Source organism: Cetorhinus maximus, unplaced genomic scaffold (genome assembly GCF_964194155.1).
Source record: "Cetorhinus maximus unplaced genomic scaffold, sCetMax3.hap1.1 HAP1_SCAFFOLD_3909, whole genome shotgun sequence".
Taxonomy (NCBI): domain Eukaryota; kingdom Metazoa; phylum Chordata; class Chondrichthyes; order Lamniformes; family Cetorhinidae; genus Cetorhinus; species Cetorhinus maximus.
The window spans coordinates 2,501-17,745 of NW_027599815.1; the positions used below are offsets into that span (position 1 = coordinate 2,501).

The window sequence follows — 15,245 nt, forward strand, 5'->3', positions numbered from 1 at the left end:
GAGAGAGAGAGAGGGGGAGAGAGAAAGGCGTGAAGAGAGAGAAAGAAAAATCAGGAGTTAGATGCAGAGTAAAGCTCCCTCTACACCGTTCCCATCAAACACTCCCAGGACAGGTACAGCACGGGGTTAGATACAGAGTAAAGCTCCCTCTACACCGTCCCCATCAAACACTCCCAGGACAGGTACAGCACGGGGTTAGATACAGAGTAAAGCTCCCTCTACACCGTTCCCATCAAACACTCCCAGGACAGGTACAGCACGGGGTTAGATACAGAGTAAAGCTCCCTCTACACCGTCCCCATCAAACACTCCCAGGACAGGTACAGCACGGGGTTAGATACAGAGTAAAGCTCCCTCTACACTGTCCCCCATCAAACACTCCCAGGACAGGTACAGCACGGGGTTAGATACAGAGTAAAGCTCCCTCTACACCGTCCCCATCAAACACTCCCAGGACAGGTACAGCACGGGGTTAGATACAGAGTAAAGCTCCCGCTACACTGTCCCCATCAAACACTCCCAGGACAGGTACAGCACGGGGTTAGATACAGAGAGAAGCCTCTCCCCTTTACACAATTCCAGTCAATCTCCTCGGGTGTCCCAGACTGTGGATTTCAGACGGGGGTTAGAGAAACAGCCCCTGCCCTCTGCACCCCGATCCCACGTTACCTTCAGTATGATCGGTGATCCCGGTTTAATTTCTAGGATCCCAGTGGGACCGAACGGCTCAAATTCTGGATCCGGATAGTAGGTGAAGCTGGTGCCATTGAGGGAGAGGAGCGACTGGACGTTGTCGAAGATGAAGCCAAACTCCTCGGGCACCTCGCCGCTCTCGGGCACAGGCCTCCGGGTGACGACGATGCCCGGCGCCTGGCACAGCATCAGCGTGTCGTTCTGGACACTGCAGGCCTGATGGAGTGAGAGAGTGCGGGGAGCAGGAACAGTGAGTTACACCGAGGCTGGAGAAAAGAATACCGCCCATATCCGCACCGTATCTAATATCATATCCACACCGCATCTAAGATCATATCCGCACCGCATCTAAGATCATATCCGCACCGTATCTAAGATCATATCCGCACCGTATCTAAGATCAAATCAACTCCGTGTCTAAATCATATCAGCACCGCATCTAAGATCATACCCGCACCATACCTAAGTCATATCAGCACAGTATCTAAGACCATATCTGCACATAACCTAAGATCATATCGGCACTACAACTAAGATCATATCCACACTGTATCTAAGATCATACCAGCACTTTATCTAGGATCATATCAGCACTGTATCTAAGAGCATATTAGCATCATATCTAAGATCATATCTGCTCCACATCTAAGATCATATCTGCACCGCATTTAAGATCATATCAGCAAGGTTACTAAGATCATTTCCACACCATATCTAAGACCATATCCGCAACATAACTAAGATTATCTCAGCACTGTATCCAAGATCACATTCACCCCATATCTAAGATCATATCCGCTCTACATCTAAGATCATATCCGCACTGCATTTAAGATCACATATACAACATATCTAAGATCATATCTGTACTGTTTCTAAGATCATACCAGCACCTTACCTGAGATCATATCTGCACCATATCTAAGACCATATCCACACTGTTTCTAAGATCATACCAGCACCATTTCTAAGGTCATACTGGCACCTTATCTAGGGTCATATTCGCACCGTATCTAAGATCATATACGCACTATTTCTAAGATCCAATCAGCACTGTATCTAAGATAATATCAGCACCAGATCTAAGATCACCTCAGCACCATATCCAAGGTCATATCCACACGGTATCTAGGGTCATATCCACACAGTATCCAAGATCAAATCCACGCCATATCTAAGATCAAATCTGCACCATTTCTAAGATCATATCAGCAACGTATCCAAGATCATATCGTACATGTATGTATGTGTGTGTGTGTGTGTGTGTGTGTGATTGACTGCATCTGTGTGTGAGTTGGAGTGTGTGTGTGTGTGAGTGAGTGTGTTTGCATGTGAGTGTGATTGTGCATGAGTGTGGGTCAGCATGTGAGTGCAAGTGTGTGTGTGTGTGTGTGTGCATGAAGAATATTTTTAAAATTTCTGTTGGACTGTGGATTAAAATTACAATGGCTGCAGTTTGAAGAACATGTCTACTGGAACAGCGCGAGGGATATAGACAAGGACTCTGTCCTGGAACAGAGTGTGCCATGAAAGACAGGATGGTGCCGAGAAGGAGACTGGTCTGGTCTAATGGGGAACTGACTGGTAACAACATTTTAATTGGCTCCTGACCAGGTGACCAGGGTTTGTGTGTGTGCGTGACAGTGAGAATGTGAGTGAGTGACGGTGCGAGTGCATGTGTGTGTGTGTGTGTGTGTGCATCTGTGTTTGTGTGTGTGTGTATGTGTTTGTGAGAGTGTGTATCTGTGTGTGCAAGAGAGTGTTTGTGTGAGCATGTGTGTATGAGAGAATGTGTGTGAGTGTGATTGTGTGTGATAGTACAGGAGTGCAAGTGTGTTTGTGTGTGAGTGTGAGTGAGAGTGAGCGTGTGTGTGTGTGTGTGTGTGAGTAAGTGTGTGTGAGTGTGAGTGTGATTGTGCATGTGTGTGAGTGCGAGTGAGCGTGTTTGTATGAGAAAGTGTGTGTCTGTGATTGAATGTAAGTGTGATTAAGTGTGTGTGTGAGTACAAATGTACATGCGAGTGCATATGTGTGTGAGTGAGTGTTTGTGTGTGCGAGTGTGTGTGTTAGTGTTTGTGTGAGTCAGTGTTTGTGTGTGCGAGTGTGTGTGTTAGTGCGTGTGTGTGTCTGTGAGTGTGTGAGTGAGTGCACATGTGTGTGAGTGCATACCTGTATGAGTGAGTGAATGTGTTTGTGTTTGTGTGTGTGCATACATGTGTGAGTGTGAATGCATGTATGTGAGTGCATGTGTAAGTGTCTGTGTGAGTGTGAGAGTGTGGATGAGAGTGTGTGTGAGTGTCTGTGTGAGTGTGAGAGAGTGTGTCTGGACGAGAGTATGTGTGAGTGTCTGTGTGAGTGTGAGAGAGTGTGTCTGGACGAGAGTGTGTGTGTGTCTGTGTGAGTGTGAGAGAGTGTGTCTGGGTGAGAGTGTGTGTGAGTGTCTGTGTGTGTGTGAGAGGGTGAGTGTGAGTGTCTGTGTGAGTGTGAGAGAGTGAGTGTGAGAGAGTGTGTCTGGACGAGAGTGTGTGAGAGTGTCTGTGTGAGTGTGAGAGAGTGTGTGTGAGTGTGAGAGAGTGTGTCAGGATGACAGTGTGTGTCAGTGTCTGTGTGAGTGTGAGAGAGAGTGTGTGAGTGTCTGTGTGAGTGTGAGAGAGTGAGTGTCTGTGTGAGTGTGAGAGAGTGTGTCTGGATGAGAGTGTGTGTGAGTGTGAGAGGGTGAGTGTGAGTGTAAGCGAGGACATTCTCTATCAGACTTACGTTGCTGGTGTCCACTCCTCTGTACTTGGCTCTGACCCGTGGTTCCTGTATGGTGAGGAAGCCGCTGCCGATTACAGTCAGTGTGGTGTTGCCGCTGTTTGATAACAGGAGGGAACTGTTAGTGAGGGAATCGCGCACGACAGACCCATCGACTCGGAGACAGAGGGGGGAGGGAAACACTATAAATCTGGCACTGCCTCTCACATCCAACACAGACCCCTCCAGCCCCTATCCCCACCTCAGGACATCCCAAAGAGCCACACAGCCCGAGGGAGGAGAGTATTTCTCAGCGTGGTCACTATCGTAATGTAGGGAACGTGGAAGCCACTTTGCGCACAGCAGGATCCCACAAACAGCCAATGGGATAGTGACCCCAATCATCTGTTTTTTTTTGGGATGCTGGTTGAGAGATAAATTTCGGCCCCAGGACAGGAGGGGGAACTCTCCCCACTCCCCCCTTCCCCCCTTCCCCGCTCCCCTTTCAATAGTGTCTGCCTGATCCTTTATACCCGACTGAGAGAGGAGACGGGGGACCGGGGTTTACTGTCTCATCCCGAAAGTAGGCGTCTCCGACAGTGCGGCGCTCCCTCAGCACTGACCCTCCGACAGTGCGGCGCTCCCTCAGCACTGACCCTCCGACAGTGCGGCGCTCCCTCAGCACTGACCCCCTGACAGCGCGGTGCTCCCTCAGCACTGACCCTCCGACAATGCGGCGCTCCCTCAGCACTGACCCTCCGACAATGCGGCGCTCCCTCAGCGCTGACCCTCCGACAGTGCGGCCCTCCCTCAGCACTGACCCTCCGACAGTGCGGCACTCCCTCAGCACTGACCCTCCGACAGTGCGGCGCTCCCTCACCACTGACCCTCCGACAGTGCGGCGCTCCCTGTGCACTGACCCTCCGACAGTGCGGCGCTCCCTCAGCACTGACCCTCTGACAGCGCGGTGCTCCCTCAGCACTGACCCTCCGACAGCGCGGTGCTCCCTCAGCACTGACCCTCCGACAGCGCGGCACTCCCTCAGCACTGACCCTCCGACAGTGCGGCGCTCCCTCAGTACTGACCCTCCGACAGTGCGGCGCCCCCTGTGCACTGACCCTCCGACAGTGCGGCGCTCCCTCAGCACTGACCCTCTGACAGCGCGGTGCTCCCTCAGCACTGACCCTCCGACAATGCGGCGCTCCCTCAGCACTGACCCTCCGACAGTGCGGCGCTCCCTGTGCACTGACCCTACGACAGTGCGGCGCTCCCTCAGCACTGACCCTCCCACAGTGCGACGCTCCCTCAGCACTGACCCTCTGACAGCGCGGTGCTCCCTCAGCACTGACCCTCCGACAATGCGGCGCTCCCTCAGCACTGACCCTCCGACAGTGCGGCGCTCCCTGTGCACTGACCCTACGACAGTGCGGCGCTCCCTCAGCACTGACCCTCCCACAGTGCGACGCTCCCTCAGCACTGACCCTCCGACAGCGCGGTGCTTCAGGCACCAGTGTGTGGAGGCTGGGGTGGGGGTGGGAGGGGTGCGGGGTGGAAATATGTGCCTCGGAGTGGCGGTTGAGTCTTGAAATCCATTGCTGTGACGCCTTCTGCAGTCAAATAGCAGAGAGGCGGCGGCGGCGGGGCCCGGACGCCGAGCGGGAAGTGCGGCCGAATCCCACAGGTAGGGTAACGGGTCACGGAAGAATCGATGCTGAATCAAGGCTCGGGGCCTACTCACTTGGCGATGGTCCACTCTGGGTCCACCCGGCTGATGGTGGGGTCCTCCACGTAGGCGTAACTCTGGGCAATGTTGGAGATCTCGGCGCGGTCGATGTTGACGGTGATGAAGGCCGATCCTGGGCCCGTCAGGGAGGCAGACGTTACACACACAATCTCCTTCGCGCTTCTCCTGCAGATGGTGGTGGGGTAGGGGGGGTGGGGTGGGTTGGGGGTTGGTTGGGGGGGCGGGGGGGAGAGGTGGAGCAGGTCGAGGGAAGAGGAAGGAAATTTCAGCTCGGGCGGGGGAGGTGGAACTGCAGACAAGAGATCCCGCTCGCATTCCTGGCTTAAACCCGGGGTTCCCACTCAAGCACCCGTGCGTCACTGCCAACTTGTTGCCCGTCCCCTAATTGCCCCTTGAAACGGAGCGTCTCGCTGGGGCCACTTCCAGAGGGGCGACCACGCTAAATTCGCAGGTGACGCAAAGATAGGACAGTATGTTGTGAAGAAGACATGGGGAGGTTGCGGATGGATATGGACAGGTTGAGCGAGTGGGCAAAGATCCGGCAAACGCAGTTTAACGCGGGGAAGATGTGAAGTTGTTCACTTTGGCGGGAGGAACAAGGAAGCAGAGTGTTACTTAAATGGAGAATGGCTGCAGGGTTCTGAGGTGCAGAGGGATCTGGGCGTTCGAGTACATGAGCCACAAAAAGTTAGTCTGCAGGTACAGCAAGTAACTAGGGAGGCTAATGGAATGCTATCCTTTATTACGAGAGGGATTGAACATAAAGGTAAGGATGTTATGCTTCAGTTACACAGGGCATTGGTGAGACCACATCTCGAATACTGTGTGCAGTTTTGGTCTCCTTATTTAAGGAAGGATGTAAATGCGTTGGAGGTGGTTCAGAGGAGGTTTACTGGACTGATACCTGGAATGAGCGGGTTGTCTGAAGAGGAAAGGTTGGACAGACTGGGCTTGTTTCCACTGGAGTTTAGAACAGTGAGGGGGGGGTGATTTGATTGAAGTTTACAAGATCCTGAGCGGCCTGGACAAGGTGGATGTGGAAAGGATGTTTCCTCTTGTGGGTGAGTCTAGAACGAGGGGGGGCACTGGTTTAAAATTAGGGGTCACCCTTTTAGCACGGAGATGAGGTGAAATGTTTTTCCCCTCAGAGGGTTGTGCGAGTGGACCTCTCTGCCTCAGGAGGTGGTGTAAGGTGGGGGTCACTGAATATTTTTAAGGCGGAGGGAGATAGATTCTTGTCAGGCATAAGGGAACCGAAGGCTATCGGGGGTTAGATGGGAACGTGGGAATCGAAACGCAGACAGACCAGCCACGATCTTATCGAATGGCGGAGCTGGCTCGAGGGGCCGAATGGCCTCCTATTGTCTGACGCTGTTACCGGTGGTTATGGTTGGCGGGCGGGCAGGCGAATTGGCCAGGCGGCCTTTGCATTTCCGTGCGACCCTCACCCAAGGGTGGGGGTGGTGGGTGGGTGGGGGGGGGGGTCCGATTGCGGGCAGCAGCTCACTCCCCGGGCACGCCCACACCCCGGGCACACACACCCAACGACCCGAATATTCTGACCGTAGAGTTTGACCGCGCGGAAAGAGGCCCTTCGGCCCATCCTGCCCGTGCCGGCCATCGAGCCCCCTTATCTATTCTAATCCCGTTTCCCAGCACTTGTCCCGTAGCCCTGGATGCTACAGGGTTTCGAGTGCCCGTCTAAATACTCCTCCAATGTGGTGAGGGCTCCTGCCTCTCCCGCCCCCTCAGGCAGTGAGTTCCAGATACCCCACCCTGCACCGGGGGAAAACATTTTCCCCTCAAATCCCCCCTGCCCCTTAGCTTAAATCTACACCCCGCCCCACTGGTTAGTGACACCTCCGCTAAGGGGGAAAGGCTTCTTCCTCTCGACCCCCCTCATAATTTCGTACACCTCAATCAGGTTCCCTTAGCACATCCTCTAGCTAATATCACCGCCCCTTTGGCCGTGACATCTTTGGCAATCTCTTCTTGGCCTCCACCTATCGCTGACCCTCTATCCAGCTCTACCTGCCTTCAACCAGCTTATATTTCATCTCGTTTCTATAGTTCCTCAGTTCTGTTGAAGAGTCATAGGGACTCGAAACGTTAACTGTGTTCCTCTCCGCAGATGCTGTCCGGCCTGTTGAGTTTTTCCCAGGTATTTTTGTCCGCCCGCCCTCCCCTCCACCTCCGCCTTCTCTGCTCTAAGGAAGACAACCTCAGCGTCCCTTCATAGTGAACCAGATGGGGTTTTTTTAACAACACACATGGTTTCACAGGCACCATGACTGAAACCAGCCTTCAGTCCCCGATTCTATTCGCCGGATTTAAGTTCCACCAGCGACGAAGGGGGGATTTGAACCCGGTTCCCCCAAGGTATTCGGCAGGGCCGCTGAGCTACTAGCCCAGTGACATTACCACGACGCCACGGTCTCTACCAAGCCAGCGTCTCTCCTATCCCCTATTCCCACTTCTCCCAGCTAAGAAGATAAAAGGGGGATTTGCCAGGAGGGTCCCCGGGGATGAGAGGTGGTGGGGGGCTTCAGTTCATGTTGGAGGAGCCCGGGATTCTTCCCCTCGGAGCGGAGGAGAAGGTTAAGGGTGGGGGGGGGATTGAATTGAGGGAGGTTCAAAATCACGAGGGGAGGGTCTCGATCGAGTGAAGAGGAGAAACTGTTCCCAGTGGCGGGAGGGTCGGTGACCAGAGAGGAGGGGGGGGACACAGATTGACGAGAATCGGTGGGAGGGAGGGAGGGGGAAGGGGAGATGAGGAGAATTTTATTTATTTTGGACGTGGCGAGTTGTTGTGATCTGGAAGGCGCTGCCCGAAAGGGCGGGGGGAGCAGATTCACCCTCGCAAAAGGGGGTGGGGGGGTGTTGGATAAATACTGGGAGGGGGTATAAATGTGCAGGGTTATGGGGGTGGGGGGGTAAAGAGAAGGGGCAGGGGAGGAGGAGAGAGTGCGGGATTCGTCCGATAGCTCGTTCAAAGGGGACGGCAGAGGCGCGATGGAGTGAATGGACTCCTCCTCTGCCCAGGGGAAATCACCTGACCGGAGATGAATCAGTACCTGATGAACTCGCAGGCACCTTCACCCACAAACGCCTTGACGGAGCTGCCGGAATCCAGGAATCGTCCGAATATGGTCAGCCTGGTCCCACCGGAGGCTGGACCACTCCCAGGGAGGACCTCACTGAAGCTCGGAGTCTTGGAATAGAGCAGAACGGATTATAACAGTACTGGTGGAGACGGGTCTGTCACTGTATAACACTGGGGTACAGTACAGGTGGGGACGGGTCTGTCACTGTATAACACTGGGGTACAGTACTGGTGGGGACGGGTCTGTCACTGTATAACACTGGGGTACAGTACTGGCGGAGACGGGTCTGTCACTGTATAACACTGGGGTACAGTACTGGTGGGGACGGGTCTGTCACTGTATAACACTGGGGTACAGTACTGGCGGAGATGGGTCTGTCACTGTATAACACTGGGGTACAGTACTGGTGGGGACGGGTCTGTCACTGTATAACACTGGGGTACAGTACTGGCGGAGACGGGTCTGTCACTGTATAACACTGGGGTACAGTACTGGTGGGGACGGGTCTGTCACTGTATAACACTGGGGTACAGTACTGGCGGAGACGGGTCTGTCACTGTATAACACTGGGGTACAGTACTGGTGGGGACGGGTCTGTCACTGTATAACACTGGGGTACAGTACTGGCGGAGATGGGTCTGTCACTGTATAACACTGGGGTACAGTACTGGTGGGGACGGGTCTGTCACTGTATAACACTGGGGTACAGTACTGGTGGGGACGGGTCTGTCACTGTATAACACTGGGGTACAGTACTGGTGGGGACGGGTCTGCCACTGTATAACACTGGGGTACAGTACTGGTGGGGACGGGCCTGTCACTGTATAACACTGGGGTACAGTACTGGTGGGGACGGGTCTGTCAGTGTATAACACTGGGGTACAGGACTGGTGGGGACGGGTCTGTCACTGTATAACACTGGGGTACAGTACTGGCGGAGACGGGTCTGTCACTGTATAACACTGGGGTACAGTACTGGTGGGGACGGGTCTGTCACTGTATAACACTGGGGTACAGTACTGGTGGGGACGGGTCTGTCACTGTGTAACACTGGGGTACAGTACTGGTGGGGACGGGTCTGTCACTGTATAACACTGGGGTACAGTACTGGTGGGGACGGGTCTGTCACTGTATAACACTGGGGTACAGTACTGGTGGGGACGGGTCTGTCACTGTGTAACACTGGGGTACAGTACTGGTGGGGACGGGTCTGTCACTGTATAACACTGGGGTACAGTACTGGTGGGGACGGGTCTGTCACTGTATAACACTGGGGTACAGTACTGGTGGGGACGGGTCTGTCACTGTATAACACTGGGGTACAGTACTGGTGGGGACGGGTCTGTCACTGTATAACACTGGGGTACAGGACTGGTGGGGACGGGTCTGTCACTGTGTAACACTGGGGTACAGTACTGGTGGGGACGGGTCTGTCACTGTATAATGAGAGAGGGGGAGATAGTGATAGCGAGAGAGACAGAACGAACGAGAGAGAGAAAGGGAGACAAAGGAGAGAGGGAGGCGGAGAGCATAGTGGGAGCGAGAGGCTGAAGGAGGGACAGAGTAAGAGATATGAGGCGTGGTGAGAGGAAGGAGGGAAAGGGAGAGGGAGAGTGGGAGAGGAGTGTGGCAGCGACAGCAGCATTGCAGTTTGACCATGAGGAGAGCAGGGACAGGGTTCAGTGTACATACCACAAAGGTATAGCTGTCCTGTGATTTGGTCCTGTAGTTGGGACTGCAGTCCCCGACGCACAGTTCGACCGGTCCGGGTCTGGGGTGGGCGGAGAAAGCATCGTCCATGTCACACACAATGCTGCGGGAAACACAGAGGGAGGGAGACGGAGACAGAGAGAGAGTGTGATCAGAACCAACGACAGAGAGAGGCCAAACATGCTGCGAAAAACCTAACCCTAACCCTAACCCTAAACCTAAACCTAACCCTAACCCTAAACCTAACTCTAAACCTAACCCTAACCCTAAACCTAACCCTAACTCTGAACCTAACTCTAAACCTAACCCTAACCCTAACCCTAACCCTAACCCTAAACCTAATTCTAAACCTAACCCTAACCCTAAACCTAACCCTAAACAGGGACTGTGTACAGAGATCCTTACCCTGCTGAATAAACAGGGACTGTGTACAGAGATCCTTACCCTGCTGAATAAACAGGGAGTGTGTACAGTGACCCTGACCCTGAATAAACAGAGACTGTGTACAGAGATCCTTACCCTGCTGAATAAACAGGGAGTGTGTACAGAGATCCTTACCCTGCTGAATAAACAGGGAGTGTGTACAGAGATCCTTACCCTGCTGAATAAACAGGGAGTGTGTACAGAGATCCTTACCCTGCTGAATAAACAGGGACAGTGTACAGAGATCCTTACCCTGCTGTATAAACAGGGACTGTGTACAGAGATCCTTACCCTGCTGAATAAACAGGGATTGTGTACAGAGATCCTTACCCTGCTGTATAAACAGGGAGTGTGTACAGAGATCCTTACCCTGCTGAATAAACAGGGAGTGTGTACAGAGATCCTTACCCTGCTGTATAAACAGGGATTGTGTACAGAGATCCTTACCCTGCTGTATAAACAGGGACTGTGTACAGAGATCCTTACCCTGCTGAATGGCTAACAAGCAGGTTTCAGAAAATAATTTGAAATGGAAGAAGGCCACTCAGCCCATCAAACCCCTACTGGCCCTTCGGTAGAGTATCCAAATTGATCCCACACTACTGTCACTGCAAAGATTCCCTTACAATTATTCATCCAATTCCCCCTTCCGATCCTGAATTCAGCTCCCGCCGCCCTTTCAGGCAGTGCCTTCCAGACCACGACAACGCGCTGGATTCGATATCACTGCTCCAAAGATCGACTCACCGCTCGGCACTGATGTACTCGCTCGAAATCGGATTACACTTCACCCCAGCGATCCGCACTCCGTAGGCAATTTCCTGGAAGCGGAGGCCGAGGTTATCCCCATGGATGGTAACCCTTGTCCCGCCTTCCTTTGGACCGGTCATGGGGTGGAACTGTAACACAGGAGCCAACACTCAAACACTCGCAGAGTTTCAAACACTCCCAGGACAGGTACAGCACGGGGTTAGATACAGAGTAAAGCTCCCTCTACACCGTCCCCATCAAACACTCCCCAGGACAGTTACAGCACGGGGTTAGATACAGAGTAAAGCTCCCTCTACACCCTCCCCATCAAACACTCCCAGGACAGGTACAGCACGGGGTTAGATACAGAGTAAAGCTCCCTCTACACCGTCCCCATCAAACACTCCCAGGACAGGTACAGCACGGAGTTAGATACAGAGTAAAGCTCCCTCTACACCGTCCCCATCAAACACTCCCAGGACAGGTACAGCACGGGGTTAGATACAGAGTAAAGCTCCCTCTACACCGTCCCCATCAAACACTCCCAGGACAGGTACAGCACGGGGTTAGATACAGAGTAAAGCTCCCTCTACACTGTCCCCCATCAAACACTCCCAGGACAGGTACAGCACAGGGTTAGATGCAGAGTAAAGCTCCCTCTACACCGTCCCCATCAAACACTCCCAGGACAGGTACAGCACGGGGTTAGATACAGAGTAAAGCTCCCTCTACACCGTCCCCATCAAACACTCCCAGGACAGGTACAGCACGGGGTTAGATACAGAGTAAAGCTCCCTCTACACCGTCCCCATCAAACACTCCCAGGACAGGTACAGCACGGGGTTAGATACAGAGTAAAGCTCCCTCTACACCATCCCCATCAAACACTCCCAGGACAGGTACAGCACGGGGTTAGAAACAGCGTGGAGCTGAGCAGCAGTGAAGGCCGTAGTCCTTACCTTGGTGACCCGTGGGTGAGTGCACCTGATGTTGTGGCCACCTGGTATCATCCAGTTGAAGTCTGGCGCGGCGCAGTGTTGCCGAAGGCGACATTTCCGCTCGGGGACACACCAGCCACACTCGAACCTGGGCTCCGCCTTCAAACAGAGTCCGCAACTCTCCCGCTGTACGGAGCAGTTATAGAGCAGGGCTGAGGGGACAGAAGGGAGAGATCTCCGTCACCCGAGACTCGACCACCCCCTGCGCTAACACAGGTTGTCACTCATTTTAAACAACCTCACCCATCTTTTTAAATCCCTCCATGCGCCCCTCCCTATCTCTGTAACCTCCTCCAGCCCCTACACCCCTCCCTATCTCTGTAACCTCCTCCAGCCCCTACAACCCTTCCTATCTCTGTAACCTCCTCCAGCCCCTACAACCCTCCCTATCTCTGTAACCTCCTCCAGCCCCTACAACCCTTCCTATCTCTGTAACCTCCTCCAGCCCCTACAACCCTCCCTATCTCTGTAAACTCCTCCAGCCCCTACAACCCTCCCTATCTCTGTAACCTCCGCCAGCCCCTACACCCCTTCCTATCTCTGTAAACTCCTCCAGGCCCTCCAAACCTCCCTATCTCTGTAACCTCCTCCAGCCCCTACACCCCTCACTATCTCTGTAACCTCCTCCAGCCCCTACAACCCTCCCTATCTCTGTAACCTCCTCCAGCCCCTACAACCCTCCCTATCTCTGTAACCTCCTCCAGCCCCTACAACCCTCCCTATCTCTGTAACCTCCTACAACCCTCCCTATCTCTGTAACCTCCTCCAGCCCCTACAACCCTCTCTATCTCTGTAACCTCCTCCAACCCCCTACACCCCTCCCTATCTCTAACCTCCTCCAGCCCCTACAACCCTCCCTATCTCTGTAACCTCCTACAACCCCTACAACCCTCCCTATCTCTGTAACCTCCTCCAGCCCCTACAACCCTCTCTATCTCTGTAACCTCCTCCAACCCCCTACACCCCTCCCTATCTCTAACCTCCTCCAGCCCCTACAACTCTCCCTATCTCTGTAACCTCCTACAACCCTCCGAGATCTCTGCGCTCCTCCAATCCCGGCCTCTCGAGCATCCCCCGATTCCCATCGCTCCGCCATTGGCGGCCGGGCCTTCAGCTGCCTGGGGGGGGGCCCTGAGCTCTGGAATTCCCTCCCTCAACCTCTCCACCTCCCTCTGCTCTCTCTCTGTCCCCTCCTCTCTTCTCTCTCCCTCTCTCTCTCCCCTTTAAGACGCTTCTTAAAAACCGACCTATCTGACCGAGCTTTTGGTCACCTATCCCTAATATCCCCGCATGTGGTTTGGGGTCAGGTTCTGTCTAATATACACTCCCATGAATTGCCTTGGGGACGGTAATGGTGCTTTAGAAATGCAAGGGGTTGTTCTTGCCATTGACTCCACCCCAGACCAGTCAACAAGACACCCTGTCACAGGGGTAGTTACTGCTCGAAATCCACACACAGCTATTTGTGCTCATATCACACCTCGAATGTTTGACGGTATAGATGGGAATGTGGTACTGACCCTCCGACAGTGCGGCGCTCCCTCAGCACTGACCCTCCGACAGTGCGGCGCTCCCTCAGCACTGACCCTCCGACAGTGCGGCGCTCCCTCAGCACTGACCCTCCGACAGTGCGGCGCTCCCTCAGCGCTGACCCTCCGACAGTGCGGCACTCCCTCAGCATTGACCCTCCCACAGTGCGGCGCTCCCTCAGCACTGACCCTCCGACAGTGCGGCGCTCCCTCAGTACTGACCCTCTGACAGTGTGGCGCTCCCTCAGCAATGACCCTCTGACAGTGCGGCGCTCCCTCAGCACTGACCCTCCGACAGTGCGGCACTCCCTCAGCACTGAGCCTCCGACAGTGCGGCGCTCCCTCAGCACTGACCCTCCGACAATGCGGCGCTCCCTCAGCACGGACCCTCTGACAGTGCGGCGCTCTCTCAGCACTGACCCTCCGACAGTGCGGCGCTCCCTCAGCACTGACCCTCTGACAGTGCGGCGCTCCCTCACTACTGACCCTCCGACAGTGCGGCGCTCCCTCAGCACTGACCCTTCGACAATGCGGCGCTCCCTCAGCGCTGACCCTCCGACAGTGCGGCGTTCCCTCAGCACTGACCCTCCGACAGTGCGGCGCTCCCTCAGCACTGACCCTCCCACAGTGCGGCGCTCCCTCAGCACTGACCCTCCGACAGTGCGGCGCTCCCTCAGCGCTGACCCTCCGACAACGCGGCGCGCCCTCAGCACTGACCCTCCGACAGTGCGGCGCTCCCTCAGCACTGACCCTCCGACAGCGCGGCGCTCCCTCAGCACTGACCCTCCGACAGTGCGGCGCTCCCTCAGCACTGACCCAATGCTGTTTGTTATTCCGTGACCTATTTACTGTGAAGTGCTTTGCGGTATCTGGCGATCGTGCAGGACGCTATATAAATGCATGTCCTCATTTCCAGTCATCGTGGGTTGAATGCGACGTAGTGGGAGGGAGCGTGTGGGAGATTAGCAGCCTCAGTTGTGATGCCTCCACAGCCGAATGTCTGCTAGCCCTTGAATGGCCCTCGCATGGAATAACAGGCTGGCCTGGCTGAGCTGGAGGGTGAGGGGGGTGTAAGTGACATCTGTGGGGTCTCTGTGCCTCTTAGAGAATGGGTGTCCCCACAAGGGAGAGAGAGGCGGCGGGGGTGATGGGCGATGGAGGCCAGAAGGGGACAAAACCTGACATTCAGCAAGCAAATAGAATCGAGGAAAACAATAACTGGTGATCCCGTGAGTGAGCAAGTGCCGATTGTACCTTTCACAGTCGCAGGTTTGTCAATGACAAACTCTCCGTCCCAGACAACGGAGAAGTCCACAGCCAGGTCGCCAATGTCGTCACCCTCATAGGAGTACTGCGAAACAAACGGAGAGTGTGAGGTCCGGAAGGGATGGGTAACAGAGAGGGATAGAGAGAGAGAGAGAGACACAGGCAGAGAGAGGCAGACACAGAGAGAGAACGAGAGACAAGGCAAGAGTTAAGCAGGGACAGACAGACAGACGGGGAGACAAGACAGAGGGTGGGGGGCAGAAGCAGAGAGAGTGACAGACGGACAAACACACAG

The 15,245-nt window shown here is 54.4% G+C and overlaps 1 protein-coding gene across 1 annotated transcript in view; it reads right to left on the bottom strand.

Annotated features, from left to right (window-relative positions):
• The window catches only part of LOC144678260 (plexin A3-like), a gene marked incomplete at both ends in the record, with an annotated part of 17,140 nt that extends 2,105 nt beyond the window's left edge, over positions 1-15,035 (bottom strand). Inside the window, 8 exons of the mRNA XM_078538109.1 lie at positions 670-909; positions 3,451-3,544; positions 5,165-5,335; positions 8,245-8,381; positions 9,967-10,087; positions 11,155-11,306; positions 12,117-12,307; positions 14,939-15,035. Coding sequence (XP_078394235.1) covers positions 670-909; positions 3,451-3,544; positions 5,165-5,335; positions 8,245-8,381; positions 9,967-10,087; positions 11,155-11,306; positions 12,117-12,307; positions 14,939-15,035 — 1,203 coding nt within the window. The remainder of the gene's footprint in view (positions 1-669; positions 910-3,450; positions 3,545-5,164; positions 5,336-8,244; positions 8,382-9,966; positions 10,088-11,154; positions 11,307-12,116; positions 12,308-14,938) is intronic.
• Between the last annotated feature and the right edge of the window lie 210 nt (positions 15,036-15,245).